The 19,435-nt window shown below is 36.7% G+C and overlaps 1 protein-coding gene across 1 annotated transcript; it reads right to left on the bottom strand.

Moving 5' to 3' along the window:
- Nucleotides 1-212: 212 nt before the first annotated feature.
- LOC131856651 (L-gulonolactone oxidase 2-like) lies at nt 213-2,096 on the bottom strand. Its single transcript, XM_059208507.1, has 2 exons — nt 1,145-2,096; nt 213-1,069 (listed from the first exon to the last, which is right to left on the bottom strand). The coding sequence occupies exons 1-2, from the start codon at nt 2,094-2,096 to the stop codon at nt 213-215; spliced, it is 1,809 nt and encodes a 602-aa protein (XP_059064490.1).
- Between the last annotated feature and the right edge of the window lie 17,339 nt (nt 2,097-19,435).

Here is a 19,435-nt window from a genome sequence, read left to right as displayed (position 1 = left end):
TTGTTATGTATCTTTTAATTAGCTTGTTTATGATAGTATAGTGATGTATATAGCTAACTAAAAATTGTTTAATATAGATAACTAGAACTGAGCTAGTTTAGTTTAAGACTGAATTCGTATGCAAAAATACAAAACATTTACTTAAAAATAGTGCGGCGTAACTTATTGTCCAGCTTATTTATATAAATTTCATGACAATAAGATTCCATTTCTCAGTATCGCAGTTGCATGCAAACACTAGCGTTCTTCCAAATTTTCCCAGCTCTGCAAACGAATCCTTTTTCCGGAGCACAATGACGATCTTCTTTGCAAACGCAGAGCCCATCTAAAGCACATCCATCTCGCCATATTTGTACACCTTTACCTATCCCCAGCACTCCATCCGACCAGTCGCTAGAGAAATGCCCTTTTGGCTCCAACTGTTTCTTTACCTCCAAAAACTTGCCCAGATTCATAGTTCGTTTGGCTGTTCCGTCGAAGGTATACACCCGATTCTTCCCCCAGTGCGGCACTCCTCCATACTTCTGCAAAAGCATCTGTTCAATCTCATCCATTACATGCCCATTCCATCGCGGCCTTCCCAGCTCTCGGTAACGGAAGTAAATAAATTCAATCGCAACGCTTTCTTCCTTATGGGACAAGTAATCGGTGGACTCCTTAAAATACCGAAATAACACTCCTAGATAGGAATCAAGGGTGCAAAATGCACTAGGATCCATGTCGCGAAGCTGCTTCAGGTCTCTAATGGCTTCCGTTACTCTCGACAGAGGGATTGCAATGGAAGTATGATGATAGTAGTTGCCCTTCACTTCCGTGTCCCAATTGCAAATAGTATCATTGCAGTTTAATTGCTTCGCCTTCCACGGACATAGATTGTTCTCCTTATTGCGGGCATCGATCTGGCAACCCGAGGAGCTCTGCAAAAGATGATTATAACCCACCACAGGAAAGCCTCTGAAAGTCTGCCCATCGTTCAGATATCCATTCCCTGTCTTAATACCTTGCTCGACCTGCGACCTCACTAACTTGCAGAGATTACTCGCATTTATCTTCGCATTGTTCAATTCCTCTGCACAAATTTCCATCAGACTAAAATCTAGAAGCTAGACCAATTCAATATATGAAAATTGAAAAAAACCCTTACCAATTGCCCTGTTTTCTACAACACTCTTCACCGTCGCCGGTTGAGCGTACTTCGGGGCCAATTTCCCGTTCCCCGAGACATCAGGGGAGACTCTGTCCCGTTTTGAGTAGACCACTTTAGAGAATGAAGGATACCAATTCATTGACCCAAACTCGTGCGATTCAGCAAACTCTACAAACGAATTTTCAAGATCCGAGTCTTTTTTTAGCTTCAGGGTTACGGAAAGCTTGAACATCTTCTCCACAGCAAAGGTCACTTGAGAAATGGCTCCCAGTACTCCCAGTGAAACCCTAGCGGCTTTGATTTCCTCGTCTTTCTCTGTCAAATGAATAAGCTTTGCGTAGCCCTGTTCTGCAGGCGCCGGAATCACAATGCTAATGCCCACCACATAATCGTGGATTCCGCCGCCCTTTCCCCACAAACTGCTCCCATGAGCTGCCGTGCTAATCACTCCGGCCATGGACAACCCATCCCAGTCGGTCGTGTGAGGAAACGCAAACCCCTTCGCTGCGAGTGCATCCAGGAGTATTCTCATCTCAACCCCTGCGTCAACTGTAACCGTCATGGATTTCGCGTCGATCTTGATTCGGGAATTATAGTCCCTCGTGCTGATGACAACGCCGCTGTTTCCACCAGGGCATGCGAAACGGTTCAGCGAATGTGCACTCCCAGTGATGACTTTTACTTTTTTCTCTTTCTTGACGGCATATGCAACTGCGTGGATAAGCTGGGATTCTGTCTTGGGGAAAAACGCCTTGGCGGCCTTGCAGTGCATTTGATCCTCCCATTCACCGCGGAAGTTTGTGAGATGACAGTTCTTTGTATGAGCGGCACATTGAACTTTGGGAGGACCACAAGCAGCTGAACAAGATTGGTTTTGCAAAGCGAAAAACATCACAGCGCACTGCAAAGTTAGAATCCATGAATTTTTTCTCCACCTCACTGATTCCATAGCCAATAATAATGTAAAAGCTCAGGCTACGCAAACTCTATTATAAGATAAGAATGCATATTATGGCGTGAAACACGTTTGAATTTTAAATAGGAAAATGTAAATTAAATTGGAGACACCCTCAATTTTCAACTCGCAGTCGATTCCTTTCGCTGTAACGCTGATTCACTATAAACTTTTATTTTCCTTTGTTTTCTGATCCGACTTCACCCCAGACTAAAAGAAGCGACAAATTTCTTGGTTTCATTTATATGTCGTTTAATGTGAGGGAATATTAGACAATAAAATTAAACAAAATCTTCTATTATGATGTCGACCTTTAAATTTAATTTTTGAAAGAATTTCTTTATGGTGAGCTTACAATTTATTATCTTTTAAATATGAAACGTTTATTTGATTTTTTATTTTCTTATTTTTTTTTGTTATGCAGTAATTCTCAATGAATGGTTATTTTTGCATCATCACTTAATTAAAATGCTAGATATGTCAATGGGCCTTGGGTTTGTGGTTGAGGTTGAAAGGGTCTTAATGAGCCTACTAGGGATCAAGTCTTATTGAGTGCATATCATAAAGGATGAGGTTGAAAATTTTATATACTTTTTTTTTTTGTTTTTTTTTCTTTTTTTTTGATTTCGAAGGGTATCCCCACGACTCACTGCCCAGTGATTTTCCTTTACGGGGCGAGCGGTGAGGCGAGACTAGTCCCTACGGCCACGAGATAACCAGCACCACCCCCAGGTGTCCGTGACGGGGTAATTTCAAGCCAGAGAATTGAACCCAAGACCTCAGGCATGAACACCCAAGGCTTGACCAACTCTACTAACCCGTGGGGGCAAAATTTTATATATTTTATATCAAATTAAAATATCAATTTAAATCAAAAGCCTCTAAAAACAATGTTCATGTTTTAATCCGTGAAAATTTATTTTGATAATTAAAAAAGATGCAAAAATCTAAGATTTTTTTTAATAGAGAAAAATAATAGAACTCTATTTACTACATATATTGACTAAGCCCAAACAATCACACTATCATTATGGCCTTGTTGTAATTGTCGCATGTGTTGTGTACATTTATTGTTAGTGTAAACAAGGTTATTATCAAACTAGTTAGGACTAGGTTTGACCTTTTCACACTTAGTTTAAGTTTACTTAGGCCAGTTGAGTTTGTTGTCTCACCTCATGTGGTGTAGACACGTGTCCTCCCTTGTGGAGACACCTTGTGCATGCACACTTGCCACTCGCTCATACACTTGTCAAGTGAGCTACAAGTGGTGCACGATTGGAGGGTTAGTTAGTGGTTGTGTCCAACCATCTCACCTCCTTCTCCTTGCCTACTTATGCAAGGATTTGTTCTCATGATCATTGAGCAATCTAGAGAAATCTTAATACACTAGATTGACTTCATTCATTTGTGCTTGTTGTTTATTTCTTAGATTCTAGAAAATCATTTCATTTATCTTCTACATGCAAAGGCTCACACTTTGAGAGAAAAATTAGAGTGGTCAATGAAGCTTACTATTTCAATACTCTTATTTGTCTTTGAGCAATAGGTATTTGAAGTTGAGGAATATTGACCCCAACACAGGGCATTCTCATTAGGTTTCTAGGAGGACACTTGCCTTCTCATTCTTTAGTTGATAGTCGCACTAGTAGTTTTGATCATTCCTCCCTTTTTTCGTTTTATCTCATGGTTCATTTTTTAGATCATGTGACTTTTTGGTTGTCATATTTGAACTTTTTTTCTTTTGGGGATTTTTTAATACATGTGTAGAATTGGCTTGAGCATTTGTTCCACTATGCATAAAATCAAATTATGTTAGGGTTTTATTTGATAGTGGATAATGAGGTTAATATTTGAATTTTTTTTTTATTTTGTTTATTGTTGTCTAGGTAATATTTTGGCAAAAATTAAGTAATGATAGCAATTTCTTCCTTGCAAATATTGCTTTCATAAATAAAAGTGAAACTCAATTTGAAATGAAGTGATCATCCTAATCTCTTTCATGCAAACATTGATATTAGATATTGAGTGATATTATACTGAAACTAAATCACTTGTAGAAATCTTTACCATTTGAATTTTTCATAAATATCCAACTAAAATTAAAATGATATTGAGGTAATTAGATCAATCTCCACCTTATGATTCTTACCATTCGTTAGCGTTGTTTCAACACCACAAAATTTAAACTTTTTGTGTCAAAACAATGAGCATTGTCAAATATTATAACCTTTAACAAGTCAAATTTGGTTTTCAAATAATGATGCCACATATGTTATATGCTCACCTTTTCATTCATCCATCCCTAGAGTGTCATAGGTGATTGAAACTATGTTGAAAGGTATACTTAGTTGAAGAAGAGTTATCCTTCATCTCAGTCGAAGTTCTGTGAGTAGCAATCATGATGCAACAAACACGAAAATAATTAAATCTTGAAAATTATAAAGTTTCAAGTAAAACTAGTTTAGAAGCATGTCTTTGATACCATCCCAAACAATTTGACCAATTTTCTCGGCAACCCATTTCAGGATTGATAGATTCAAAACTTTTAATTTCTATCAGCTAATTTTGAGAACATATTTAATTAAAAATTTAATTATCTCAAAACATAATTATTTTTCTAGATTCTTCTCATAGAGGTGTCTTGATTATCTTGACAAATTTTCATGGAAGAATGTTTCACCAATCAAAAGTTATGCACATCTCTCTCTTTGCAGCATTAAGGGCTAATCATGGAGTATGGCTAATGAAAATGTGAAATTAATGGAATTTTTAAAAATATTGATTTGTCATTAAATGGAAGTTTTTCATGCATTTAAAATTTTACTAGTCATGCCAAGTCAAGAATCAGGCTTTACAGTTGCATTCTCTTCGCAAATGCTCAAATGCTCACAAATGCACTACTACATATAACTTTGTGCATCCCCCTTTGTTGATACTCCACTTCTCACATGCTCGAAACTTTACAACTTCACTGCCTTCTTTCAATGTACTTAGATGATTGCATGAATGCGCAGATAAATTTGTAGAAAATCTTTACAAATTTTCGCACAAATACGCTCAGCTCTAGTGTAAAACCAAACTCCATGACATTGTCAGTAGCCTCATGTGTAGCCTAAGGCAAGAAACACAAAGCTTGTGAGTTGTTTGACAGAATGCCTTCGAACATATGCCATCACATGGAATGTAAGGGTTGATTACATGCATAGAATGAATTTGTTGAAAAGTCTTTGGAATTACCGACCAAATGGATTTGATAATGCAACAAATATAGAAGGTGTTAAGAGAATAGCAAGTGAAATTCTGTCAGATGTATTTTTGACTGCCCTATTGAGCGTACATACAAAGGTGGAAGCATAGAGAGCGCACGCGAACTGTTTAACAATATGCCTTAAAGAGATTTCACCTCATGGACTACAATGGTTACGGTTATGCACAAAAAAGATTTGTAAATAAAGCTTAAAAACCTTCGAGAAAATACAATCTATAGATATCAAGCCAAAATCAACAACCTTTCCCAATTTTCTTCATGCACACGTAAAATAGAGGCTTTTTGATAAAGAGACTTTTTGCCAGATATATAGATGCAAGTGCGTGGTAAACATGCAAGCAAAATGTGGAAGCATAAACATTGCACGTGAATTGTTGGACAGAATACCTCAGAAAGGCGTCATCTCATGTAATGTAATTATTACATGGTATGCACAAAATGTATTTGTTGAGAAAGGTTTTTGAATCTTTTAAGTAAATGCAATTGGCAAAACCAAATTCCACAACCTTCCCAGTGACTTCCTTATGCATGCCAACATGGAGATAATGAGAAGGTATAAAGAACAGTTTGGTAGTTTGGTAGAATGCGAGAAGCTATGTTACTTGGGGTTTGACATTTGGTCAATTTGAGATCGTGTCAGAGTATTAACTTTGACAATGCTAATAAGTTTCTAAAAAGGGTAAACAATGCAATATTGTAATGCAGTCATCGCTTTGTTATGTGGATGTCATAAGTTAAATATATTTGAATTATACATGAAGCCTAGAGGATTGTTAAGTGTAGGGCAGCATAGTATTGCAATAGACATTATATGTGCACGATTTGGTTTGTAGCATGTAGCATCATACATGGGTGCCCAAGTAATTGGCAAAGAAACAAATAGAAAAGCTATGGAAAAGTGAAAAAGAAATTATAGGATCTAATTAATAAATAATTAGATCATTTTTCCTAAGTAGCATCATACATGGGTCCCCAAGTAATTGGCAAAGAAACAAATAGAAAAGCTATGGAAAAGTGAAAAATAAATTATAGGATCTAATTAACAAATAATTAGATTATTTTTCCTAAAATTTTTCCAATATTCCTTTTAAGATTAACTTAGGGATAAGCTAAAGAGGTAATATTAATGCAAAATGCATGCATGAATGAGTCCTAATAACAAAGGCCTGATTAGTTACTCATGTACAAACCAATGTAAAGAAATGAAACTCGCAACAATGAGGTCTCTCTGTAAAGCGGAAAAATATCGAACCCTAGTTGCTCTCCCCTCTTCCAACTCCAAGGAGAGAGAAGGGAGGTTACTAGGGTTGACGGTTTTCACTTAGGGGAGACTTTACATTCAAAAGAGGGGTTGAAACCCACAAGATCCAATCCCACACAATGCAAGATTGGATTCTAAATGAGTTTCAAGGGTTAAGACAGCAAGGCCACCCTCTTTTGTAAAGAATGTAGATAGAATGATTAAGCTAGGAATGCATGAAAAGTGAGAAAGATTCGCTTATAAACTGAGATAGGGATATAGGATGAAGCTGTGGACCTGGAATTAGCAGTAAAATGTCGAGACGGCGCTGTCCTACAAATTTGAGCAAAAGTTGACGGGACGATGGCGCCCGGCGTGCACACGGTCCTCCGAAAAATCCGCGAAACGAAGGGGGATCTGTTCGTCTCTGTACAAGGATTCCAGATCTTCAATTTCAGCCGCGTACCTGCAACCTATACACAGAAAAGCGAAGACGATTGGGGGGTTAGGGATTAGGGGTTTGCCCTTAGGTCAAACCCCGGTTTTGGAATTAACCAAGAAATGAGAAATGCTATAAATGTAAATGACTGTAATGTAAAACAAGTACTAGTACCTTGTTGTAAGAATGTTTGTATTCTTACATGCGAAGGTGTAGATGTTGTTGTTTGTTGTATGTTGTATGTTGTAGCATGTGATCTCCTCTTCAATGGTTGAATCCTTGTCTTGAATGCAACACTTAGCCTTGAATGGAGACTTAGAATGATCAATTGCTTGAAGGAATGCTTGAATGCTTGACTGCTTGAATGTTTGAATGTTTGAATATCGTTTTCGCCTTTTTTTTTTATCTCCCCTAAAATGAGAGAGGAAATGTAGTTTATATACTTGTCAATTAGGGTTAATAGACTGATTTTCCTGACCTTAGGCCGACCAGGAAACAATATTTTCTAAATTGCAAACTAAAAGACCCGAGGTCCCAAAAGAGACCAGGCCCAAAATAGGGCCAGGGACCAGGGCGCTGGGCGCTCTGGTCCCACCTCCCGGGACAGCAGGGTGCAAGGAGGGATCAGGCCAGGGTGCTGGAAAAATGTAGTTTTTGATGTCGTGGATAGGTTTCGGGGTCTCCATTCAGGTTCAGTGTTGCGTCGCCATCGTGAAGACCCAAATGCGGTCGAAATTGCAAGTGTCGCAATTTTAGGACGCTACACTCTCTAAACAGAGAAAAGAAGAAAAAACACATGGAAAAAACCCCTCTCCAAAAGCAAGAGATGCAATAAAAATAAAAGTGTACTACATGTGACTTGGATGAAGGACTCCAAGTGGCCTTTCAAGCATAGAATCAGTCATAAAAGTACAATAAATATCCACCCATAAGAGATAGAAGAAGAGACGATGTGTCCCCCCATATTGAAGAAGCTCTAATGTTGAAGATGAAAGCTTGAGGATGTATGTTGATACAGATCCAAGAGCGGAAAGCCGCATTCCTCCACTTAGGAAGAAACAAGTCAAGTGGCCAAGGATGAAATAACTCCATGAAAGGAGATAGAAGGAATATTGTCTAGATGTGTGCCATGGAAGTTTACTCAACTTTCCAACTATCTGAGTCATGATATGCCAAATCAATTGAAGCAAATCCAAATTGTTGTGAAGACACCTAATGAGCAATCTCTCAAGGCACTAAAGTGGGATGACAGGAATGCTCAAATTACCGTCAAAGAGGAATGGAGTATCCTCAATCATGTCCCTAATGTCTAGAGTGTGTGATGTATCAAATAACTCTGCAATATTTGGCAAGTACTCATCCCACTCTACTGAAATGGATGGTACTAATCAACCTGTTGAACTAAACTGATCTCTGAATAATTAGGAGATGGATAAGGATCAAAACATGTCTTAGGAACCACTGCAAATGACTGAAGCATACATACCCATTCAAGTGACCAAATCTCTCCTCATATTTTTTATCTACTCTTGATATTTGAGAGATAGGACCAATCAATGGAACTGCATGCTCAATGGGAGCAAAATGACAGAACTCATACAACTATGTTGCATTATGAACACTACCAACTGCAACAAGCTCTCTGCTATGAAGATCTTTGATGAGGATTGAATCAAGGGTGAACTCAGTTATCTTGCCTATCTCATTGTGAGTAATCTGGTAGATGGAAAGAAGGTTGGAAGATAATGTAGGGACACAAAGAACATTATTGAATGTGCCACCATCAGCCTTGATAGAATCACTCCCATTAAAATTCATGTAAGTGCTATTACCTATCAACATCTATGGAAAAGGATGATACTTAGAAGAGGAGAATATACCCTCTGATGATGTCAAATGATGTGAATCTCTTGAATAAAGAAGCCACCTAGAGGACTAAGAATGTGTCAATGCAAATAGAGCATGGCCCTTCATCTCGTCTTCACCATGTGTCGTTGAAGAAGAACTAGAATGTCTAGATCCTGAAGTAGTAGAAGAAGATTTACTAGATGAATGTGGTTGAATTTTATGCTTTTGTAGAAGATGTGTCATCTCATCATTTTTTTTTGCATAACACCAAGGCTCATCATGTCCTGGCTTAGTGCAATATGCACACTTTGGCTTATTCTTATCTGAAGATGACCTCTTGGAAGAGGAAGAAGAATTTGAAGAATCGTGTGATTGTGTGCCCTTGGGTTGCTCATGTGACTTGGAATCCTTTTTTTTTTTTTCTTGCCTTTTCCATGTGAAGCCTTGTGATCTATAGAACTTTGGGAAGCAACAAGGCCTATGATTTGGAAGACTTCAATCTCCCCATCTGAACCAACTTATTTTTCTCTCGTGTGAGTTGAGAAGAAAACTCATCAAGTGAAGGGATGGTGTAACTAGTACCAAGAGCATCTCTAGTGGCATAAAATGTAGAAACAAAAATGAAATAATCAAGACCAAGATTGGCAAGGATAGAGATAATTAACTGAGAGTCCTCCCTAATTTTGTACTACTTTAACTATAATATACGAGACTTGATTTTGGTGAAGAAGACCTAGATGCTATTAAAATCATTAGGATTCAAACCAATAAGATCATTCTCAAACTAAAAACCCCTAAATGCATCTTGCTTTCTAAATAGGGACTCCAATGTAGTCTAGATCTCATTGGGTGTATGAAAGAAAATATCTAGAGAGATAGACATGCAAAATGTTCCAAGAAGCTCATCACACATATTAAACCATTCTCTCTTCTCAGCAGCACCTATAGGCTCAACTTCTATACCCATGGTCACCTTGTATATAACCCTTGGTGTTTTAGGTGAATCTCCATTTGTTGTTTCCAACCATGATAGTTAAATGGAGTAAGGAGAGAAATATTCTTATCCATAAAAAATTATGAAAAAAGTATAGAAATGAATTCATACATCAGTATATATCCTTTCAATGCCAAAAAAAACCCCACTTGAATCACTAAAAAGGCAACTTATTTGCATGTTTTCCAATAAAGAACCTAAAGAGGACAAGATTGAGATCCCTAGGTGCTTGATAAAAAATATATAAAAGGACTTGAGATCTAAATAGGGGACTTTGAGAGCTTTCCAATGATGTATTCAAAAAACAAACTCCGAATGTGTAAGATATGACCCTAGAAGCGTGACATTGATGGATAATTTTGGAGGCCTCGTATAGAAAATTGGTATAAAATATGATAAAACCACTCACAAATTCTAATTGCTTCTAGAACCAACTCTCCAATGATATCTCATTTGCCCGAATTTGACTCTGTATGACAAAGTTATGGGCAAAATATTGAAGGGTGGTTTCTAGAGAAAAAAGGAGGCTAAAATTAGAATTCTACTAAATTTATAATGGCACCAAATATGGAGCACAACAAAGAAAAGTGGGGCCCTAAAGTATAAATATAAGTTCTATAAATATTTAAGGGGAGAGAGAGAGAGAGAGAGAGAGAGAGAGAGAGAGAATAAAAAGACCTTTAAAAAGACTAAAAAGATTTCTAGAGAGAGAGATTCTTAAGGGGATAGAGAGAGAGAGAGAGAGAATAAAAAGACCTAAAAAGACTAAAAAGAGTCCTAGAGAGAGTCTTAAGGGGATAGAGAGAGAGAGAGAGAGAGAGAGAGAGAGTCTTAATGGGATAGAGAGAGAAAAAGTCTTGAGGGGAATTTTAATGGATGATCCTTCCCCAAACATTGGGAGAAATTTGGTGATGGGAATTTGAACTACAACTTTAAATTTGGTTATTGATGTGGTAGTTATTTCTCAAGTCTCTTAGAGGACTCAAGGTGGAACAACTCTAAATTAGACAATGAAGTACTATTTACTTGTAAATATTCCAAGGAAAAGTGTGAGTAGAGAAATAAGGAAAAGGATCTAGGACAAAACATAAGTTTTTGAGGTGATCTAAGTCTCTTGGTAAATAAATATCACTTAAACATAGATGTGTTTGGTATTATATTAGTTCTTTCATTAGTAAACTCTATATTTTATGTTTCATTAGAAGAAAATTGAAGATTTTAGTTAGTTTAAAGATATTAAGTCTCTTTATATGTATATGTATATGTATATGTATATGTATATGTATATGTATATGTATATGTATATGTATATGTATATGTATGTGTGTGTGTGTGTATGTGCACTAAGATGGTGGTCAGAAAAGTGGACACCACCTGAAAAAAACATGAAAAAATAAGCAGCACGTACGCGGTATTAAAATTTAAAATCACCGCGTACACGCTTAGGTCCATTGCCCCTGATCCTAAAGCAAAGATACTGCCTACACGGTGTTTTTAGGAAAGTGACCGCTTACGTGGTGTTTTTAGGAAAGTAACTGCGCAAGTGGTACCTGTCAAAAAATAAAAATAAAAACAACTGGATCTTATATTCCCCGTGGCTGTAGCATTTTTTTCTTCATTTTCCCCATGAAACTGCAAACTGGCTGCCACATTTCTCCACCAAACGCTATGGATCAAGGTTAATTTTGCTTGATTTTTATTTTTCTTTCTCATTTATTCAATTTTTTTTATGTTTTGAATTTAATTTCGTTTATTGTGATTAGCTTTTTTTATTTTTTGTTTCAAAAACCATATTTTGATAATCCACAACAACAAAAACAAGATGCATCTCTTGAAAACCCCGAACAAAACCCACAAGATACACCTCTAGCTCCTCCTTTTGACCATACACCTGATACATAGGAGCAATTGATTAATCAGTTAGGGCAAAACACGTGTAAAATAAATAGACTGACTAATAAACTAAAAACATCTAAGCTTGATCATCATAAATCACTCACCACTAGCCTAGAAACATTAGCTATTGGTGCCACATTCATTTCCACACAAATTACAAAATGGGGAAGCTTTAGGGATATGTGTCATTAATATTATGCTAGTGGGTTATCATATGAGGGAGTGAAAAACAAAAATATTAGTAAACAACAAATATGTGCCCTTTTTGTTGATCATAAAACTGGTTAGTCGTTACCTCTTAATGCAAAGAGGTTTCCCATACATTGGTGTACCAATGTGCAAATGAAGAATCTTTTTTGTCAGAGGTGGTGGATGGTCTTTGATGATCCACCTTGTAATAATTATGAGGTGCAATTGTATTTTTTGAGAAAAGTATATTATGAGTTTGTCCTCAATGTGTGGCCAAGCTATTTTGACATGAGAGAGTTCCATGGTAGAGGTGGCGGCTCTACCCAAGATAGACCTGGAGCCCGTAGGCGATTAGCCTTGGAGAGTCACCGCCCCCTAGCACCCAAACCCAAGGTGCATCAAGTTGTCCCATTAGAGCTAAAAGAGTTGATGGAGATACAAACTCTTCAAGCGGCCACAACATTGACTGGTGCCATCATCTAGCATGGGACACAGTTAGCACACTATCTTGTGCTAGATGATGAGCCCATTAGTTGCTCCATGTGGCGACAAAGATCCCATTCAACATATGTGTGTCAATTGCTCTAGTATATCCATAGGGACGAATGATGAGGCTGTTGCAGATGGATCCACATATTATTTGTGCATGATTTGCAAGAGTAGATGTCAGACCCACACAGCTGAGGATGTGGTGCTAACAAACGAGAATGGACATGTGGTTTGGCCATCAGCCACAGACACAGGTGTGTTGATTTTAATTCATAGCATTTTATTTATTAGTCACTTTAAATTTGTAATTACTTTTAAATGAATTTTTATTTATACATCAATTTAAATTGATACAAATAATATGCATTTCAAGATGCAGCAATGGTATCCCATACTCCTCCCACAGTTGCAACTTCGACGCCTGAAGTATAAATTTTGTAACATGTTAAAATAGAATAGTACACTTAGAATTAAAAAAAATTACAAGATATACTAACTATCTTTAATGCTTGGTCCAATTTTTGGTTTGTAGGTGTTGACAGGGGACCAAATGTCCCAGATTCATGACATCACGCTCTTAGCGATTGATTTTGGCCTCCAAGGCTATACGGTATCATATTTTGTACACCCTTTTTATGTATTTTTTGATGGAATATGCAAGTCATTTCATTTTAGATTTTTAAAATTATGTTTAATATAATATGTACTAATATCTCATGATAATTTATTTTTTTAGGGTACCCCCTCCACGTCTAGGCCTCGTCCTAAGCAAAAGAATTCCTCAAAGACACCAAAATGTGGGAAGAAGTTAATTGAACACATTTTTAGTTGTATAATTGTTTGAAAATGTTGAAATTGTCTTAGTTGAGATTTGTAGATTGATTAGTGTTTTTTGTCTATTTTACATGTACAGTGGCCATTGAGCTATGTGGATTTATTGAATGTACTTGATTCGCCCATGGATCAAGAGAGGGCGGAGGTATGTATCTCTACTTTATTTTCTTGATTTCATGATTATATGCACGTGTACATGTGAACTAGTTTTAAATTATAATCTTATAATTTTTTCATATAGGAAATATCCATAGCTACTTCACCAACGGCGAGCCCTTCTCCATGCACTGTTGAAGCATCTCGAGATCCGATACACTTTTGTTTGATATATTATATTAATTGTTTTTAACCTACAATACTTATCATTATATTAATTGTATTTTATATTTAATCATTTTTTGTATAGGTACATCATTGTTCTCTATATTATAGCTTTTAAGTATTTTTTATGTATTTATGTTAGTACATTGTATTAATTGTACATTTAATTTACAATATTCCCCTTCGCGGTTTGGCCATAACGTGGATCCTTTTAAGTTTGTCTTCAAGAAAACTCCTAAGACTGACAAGGAGAGGAGAGTGAAGACATTAGATCTAAGATCAACCAATGAGGTAATCTAAATTTAAATTGAAAAGAAATTATAGTTAAATGCATAGTTATGATGTTAATTGTTAACTATTTTCTACAAAAGAATTCTAACTTGGTTTTTGAATTGTGGTTTTGTAGCCATCTACAGAGCCACCTACTGCATCAAAGAGGCTCAATTTTGATGATCCACCAAAAGTTTAGAATCATATAGTGTTAGTTGTGGTCATAGAATGACCAATACATGTAGATATATTCTACATTTTTATTGTATATCGATTTGGACATGGCATATGCCACATTTTTGTAATACTTGTATTGACTTGGTAGACATACCTTATATATATATATATATATATATATATATCTCTGTGTGTGTGTGTGTGTGTGTGTGTGTGTGTGTGTTAATATTCGATCCAATAAATGTGTACTGATTTCATTATTGTGTATTCGTTGTATTTCTCAGCTACCCTTTTATAAAGGTAATTGATCATTTGCTTATGTAATCAACAATATGAATATAAACAACAAAAATCTATGATATAAAATATTGCAATTGTGGAATATAATTTGATAAAATTTCTTAAATGTTGAATTAACCCTACAAAACTCCTTGTATTCGGTTCATTATTGTGTATTCGTCGTATTTGGTGACTGCCCTTTTATAAATTTAAATGAATATTTTCCTATGTAATCAACATTATGAATATAAACAAAAAAAATTGACAATATGAATATAAACAACAATATGTGTGTGGTGCAAGAGCACCCTCATGCTCGCAATGGTCAAATTTTGGTTCTCATGTTTGGGGTCATTTGGATCAAAGATGTAAAAGTTGCTCAATTGTTGTCAAAGTTGCTCAATTATCATCAAAGTTGTCAAAGTTGTCAAATTTGTCAAATTTGTCAAAGTTTGGCTTCATTTGGATAAAAGATGTAAAAATTGCTCAATTGTTGTCAAAGTTGCTCAGTAGTTGTCAAAGTTGCAAGATAGTCTAGAATTGATTACATTTGTTGTGTGCACAAACCGACATCACGAGTGCGTCCTGGTGGGCAGGTTTATGCTAGGCATGCTCCTCTCGTGCATCCCAAAGTATTGGAACATCAAGAATCATACCCTACCGATGATATCTCTCAAGTGCCCTGAGTCCAAAAAATTGTCAAACTTTGACAAACTATTTTTTCCAATCTAGGATGCATATGATCGATCTGTTTGAACCTGCAGGATTGTATGAGCTCGTCTACAATGGACTATCTTAGTTTCTGATGACTCAGAGCCATTTTCAATTGGTAACATTTTTTTTCTTACTGCAAAAATCACCAGTTGCATGCAATGCAAAGTTGCAACATAGGCTTGAATCAAATAACTGTAAATATGTATAACCATCAAACAATCAAATAACCATAAATATGCATCTTATCATTGTTTTTTTTGAATCAAAACTATTAAACAATCACAATAATATTGACAAAACTAATAAGAACAACAATTCAATCATTTAAAATCATGCAAAAACAAAATATTCACTTACTTCTATGTATAAAACAGTGAAAGAAGTGCAAACATAGTTGCAGAGGAGCCTTCAACGACCTCAAAAACTTCTTTTGAGGCCATTGAGGATCTTGGGCAACTAAAACTATGTCTAAGTATCGCATACACAGTCTACTAATAATCGCGTACACGGTCTATTAATAATCATATATGCGTTGTTAGTCCCTAAAATGTTTGCAAGCCCAACGGCATTTTTTGGCACCCTGTACGTGCTCCTAGGCCTTGAAAATGTTATGGCAAGGCAGCGAACTAATAGGCTCAGTAGCCCGTACATGTTATTTGTAGTAAAGAAAATGTGAAGGAAAAGGGAGGGAGGGAGAGGGAGAGGGGAAGGGAGCAAGAGAGGGGGAGGGAGTGGGAGGGAGAGAGAGAGAGAGGGGGAGAGGGAGAGAAAGAGAGGGAAAGAGAGGGAGGGAGAGGGAGAGAGAGAGAGAGAGAGAGAGAGAGAGAGAGAGAGAGAGAGAGAGAGAGAGAGAGAGAGAGAGAGAGAGCGGGGGGGATGATTGCCCAAAGCCAACCACAAGAGGAGTGTACTAGAGGGATGATGCACAATGGGTTTTCTACACTGAGTCAAATGCTAAGTCTATCAAGGAAAGCATGGGGCCTCTCGATCTCAAACTGTGGACCTTGGGATTATCAGGTCTACTGTTCATCCAAATGGTGACCACTACATGGAAGACCTATTTACAATACAATAGTATAAAGTAAGGGAGATAAAAGGGGGTAGGGAGAGAGGAGAAGAGAGAGAGGGATGGGGTATTGAGAGAGAGAGAGAGAGAGAGAGAGAAATCAATTAAATTGTATCCTATCAAATCAATCTTATTGCATAAGCTAATAAGATAGTTAAATGCAATAGAATTGATTTCCTTGGTATGGATATAAATTTCTACCCAGACCATGAGTTTGGAAACCACTTTGTATTCTAATAATTGCAGGGGAGAAAATTAGGAAGAAAAAATGTGCATGACCAAAGGAGGAGTGTGGTGGACAGATGATGAATAATGAGTTTTGTACATGGAGTCAAATGCTAAGTCTATCAAGGAAAGCATAGGGCCTCTCGAGCTCAAACTGTGGACCTTGGTATTATTAGGTCTACTATTCATCCAAATGGTGACCACTACATGGTAGACCTAATTGCAATACAACAATATAAAGTAAAGGAGATAAAGGGGGTAGAGAGAGAGAGAAAGAGTGGGGAGGGAGAGAAGAAGAGAGAGAGGGATGGGGTATGGAGGAAGGGAGAGAGAGAGAGAGAGAGAGAGAGAGGAAGGGAGAGAGAGAGAGAGAGAGAGAGAGAGAGAGAGAGATTAAATTGTATCCTATCAAATCAATATTACTACATAAGCTAATAAGATAGTTAAATGCAATTGAATTGATTTCCTTGGTATGGCTATAAATTGCTACCCAGACCATGAGTTTGGAAACCACTTCATATTCTAAGAATTGCAGGGGAGAAAATTAGAAAGAAAAAATCTACATTACCAAAGATTTCCCAAAGCCTGCCACAAGAGGAGTGTGGTGGAGGGATGATGCACAATGGGTTTTGTACACTGAGTCAAATGTTGAGTCTATCAAGGAAAGCATAGCCTCTTGAGCTCAAACTGTGGACCTTGGGATTATTAGGTCTATTGTTCATCAAAATGGTGACCACTACATGGAATACCTAATTGCAATACAACAAAGTAAGGTAGATAAAGGGGGTAGGGAGAGAGAAAGAGTGGGGAGGGAGAGAAGAAGAGAGAGAGGGATGGGGTATGGAGGAAGGGAGAAGGGGAGAGAGAGAGAGAGATTGTGTACGCGCTTGAGAGGGGGAGAGAGGGAGACAATACACATACATACACACATATGTTTGTATATATATACTTAATATATTATATATATTATATATATATATACAATATCATATTATACACACTCCCAAATTTTAAACAAAAGTAGCATGTATGTGATGTTTTAGCTTTATTACCATGTATGTGTTGTTTATAGTAAAGACAATGCATACGTGTTTCTTATACCATAGGTACCCCGTATGCGCTTTTGACTATTTAGGCTTGTGAATAGGCCTAGATGACAAAGCTACGGGTTGGAAGTTTGATTTCCCTCCATTTCCCTCCTTTTTGATGTGTTAAATTATTTTATCAACTTGGTTTCTCAACTTTGTCATCATCAGGTTTACACTTCATCAAGTGGGTATTTCTAAAATTGTCACCATATTTTCACCCATCTTCTGAGATTTCTAACCATATAATTTTTTTTTAATTTGAATAAAAATAGCATATTATTATTGAATTTCTTTTACTAGTGTCTCCATAGTTCTCACAAACATACGTGTACCATTTTTTTAATAAATTTTGATCTACTTATCCAAATTTTAAAAAATTTATATATTATTTTAGTGCACTTGATTCTTTACAATTTTTTTAAAAAAATTGTATTTTCAATTTTTTTAGTGCAAGTTATGCTTCATGCACAAACAGGTACCTAATTTTCAGGATGTGCTAGATTGGAAAAATCATAAAAAAATATACTCAACAAAAAATTATGAAACAACACACAACTTCTAGTGCTCACTCTTAACTATATTTCTACCAAAGGATTTGTCAAAATACTTTAAATCTAACTATGACTTTTTTTATGTGCACGCCAGACACTATGTTATGTTTTTCAGAAAAAATCAAGGTTAGTTTTTTGTGCGCGAAGGATTTGATCCCCTTAATCTTATCCAATTTTGAAAAATTTTAGTAGTTTGGAAACAAGATTCATAGTAATACAATATTTGTTCTTTGATTATCTTCATATTTTGAGTGGATGGCATTCAAATTTTGCCTCCAAGTTCAAGTTCACCTTATTTCAAAAGAAAAAAAAGTGTCCACTTATACCCCCATTTTTTACCACCATCTTTGTGCACTTACCCGTATATGTATATGTATATGTACCCTACTAAACTACTTGGATACCATGTCTGGTAGATTCATATCCAGAATGTAAGGTGTCTACCCAATCAGATAGCTACTACGAAAAGAAAAAGGCAACTTTGTATCATCCTCCACCCATGCCTCATAATCTAAATAAGGCCTCTATATAACACTATCAATATTATATATGACCCTCCACCAATGCTCCAACTTTTCAATATATGGCTAGGAAGTAATCATGCCATATGTATCTACAAATGTCTCTCCATGACCTCTGAATCTAAAATGAATGGGTCTGGTCACTTCTATGTGCTCATAAGCCCACACCTGTAGCAATGTCACCCCACATCCAAGCCTGTAACCACCAAGGTATACAAACTAATGCATCTCATGGTACAAATGTTCTAGTACACATGGTCCCCAGAAACTCTCATCCTCTATGTCAGGAGCATCTCTAATGCTCTCCCCCATCCTATGGCCAATCCGCGAGTCACCTTGTTGAGATACAATAACCTGTTGATCACTCCTCCAACCACTACAACTAGTACATGTCTGCTGGAGTACATAACCTCCTAGCTTAGATGACCTCCCCTAAGCTCCAACTTTGGGTCTCCAAAGACTCATCATAGAGAATCCACATCTCCCTCCCATTCATAAACCACTAACTCCCTAGTGATACGAATCCACAATATCCTCTAAACATCCTCTAAAGTGACAGACATATCACCCCTAAAAAAATGAAGTGAGCATGTCTTTGAGTACCATCTCTCTGCAAGATCAGTCAGTAATCATGTGCTCACCCCAATATCAAGCACTAACATGATGTGTCTCAAACCCATGGCCACTTTCGCTGCATGATTCTCGGCAGTCATGTTCAGTCATAGCCACTGAGTCATAGGGAATATCTCCCATGACTCCAACTCTCCTAGATACTCTTGCAATCATACCAAAATCAATCGCATAAATTCTAGTAGTACTTATATCTATAACATAGTATTGCTTATCCTATCCTAGACTAGTGGTGCTCGTCTCTATCACATAGTGTTACTTATCCTATCTTATCCTAGTGGTGGTAATGTTTAT

This window comes from Cryptomeria japonica, chromosome 7 (genome assembly GCF_030272615.1).
Source record: "Cryptomeria japonica chromosome 7, Sugi_1.0, whole genome shotgun sequence".
Lineage (NCBI taxonomy): Eukaryota > Viridiplantae > Streptophyta > Pinopsida > Cupressales > Cupressaceae > Cryptomeria > Cryptomeria japonica.
This window is presented reverse-complemented; position numbering and strand designations above follow the sequence as displayed.

Excerpts from the sequence above, each read along its gene's own strand:
- LOC131856651 (XM_059208507.1), bottom strand. The coding sequence starts at position 2,096 with ATGGAATCAGTGAGGTGGAGAAAAAATTCATGGATTCTAACTTTGCAG. Across the intron at positions 1,070-1,144 it reads TGTAGAAAACAGGGCAATTG|AGGAATTGAACAATGCGAAG; the intron begins GTAAGGGTTTTT and ends AAATTTGTGCAG.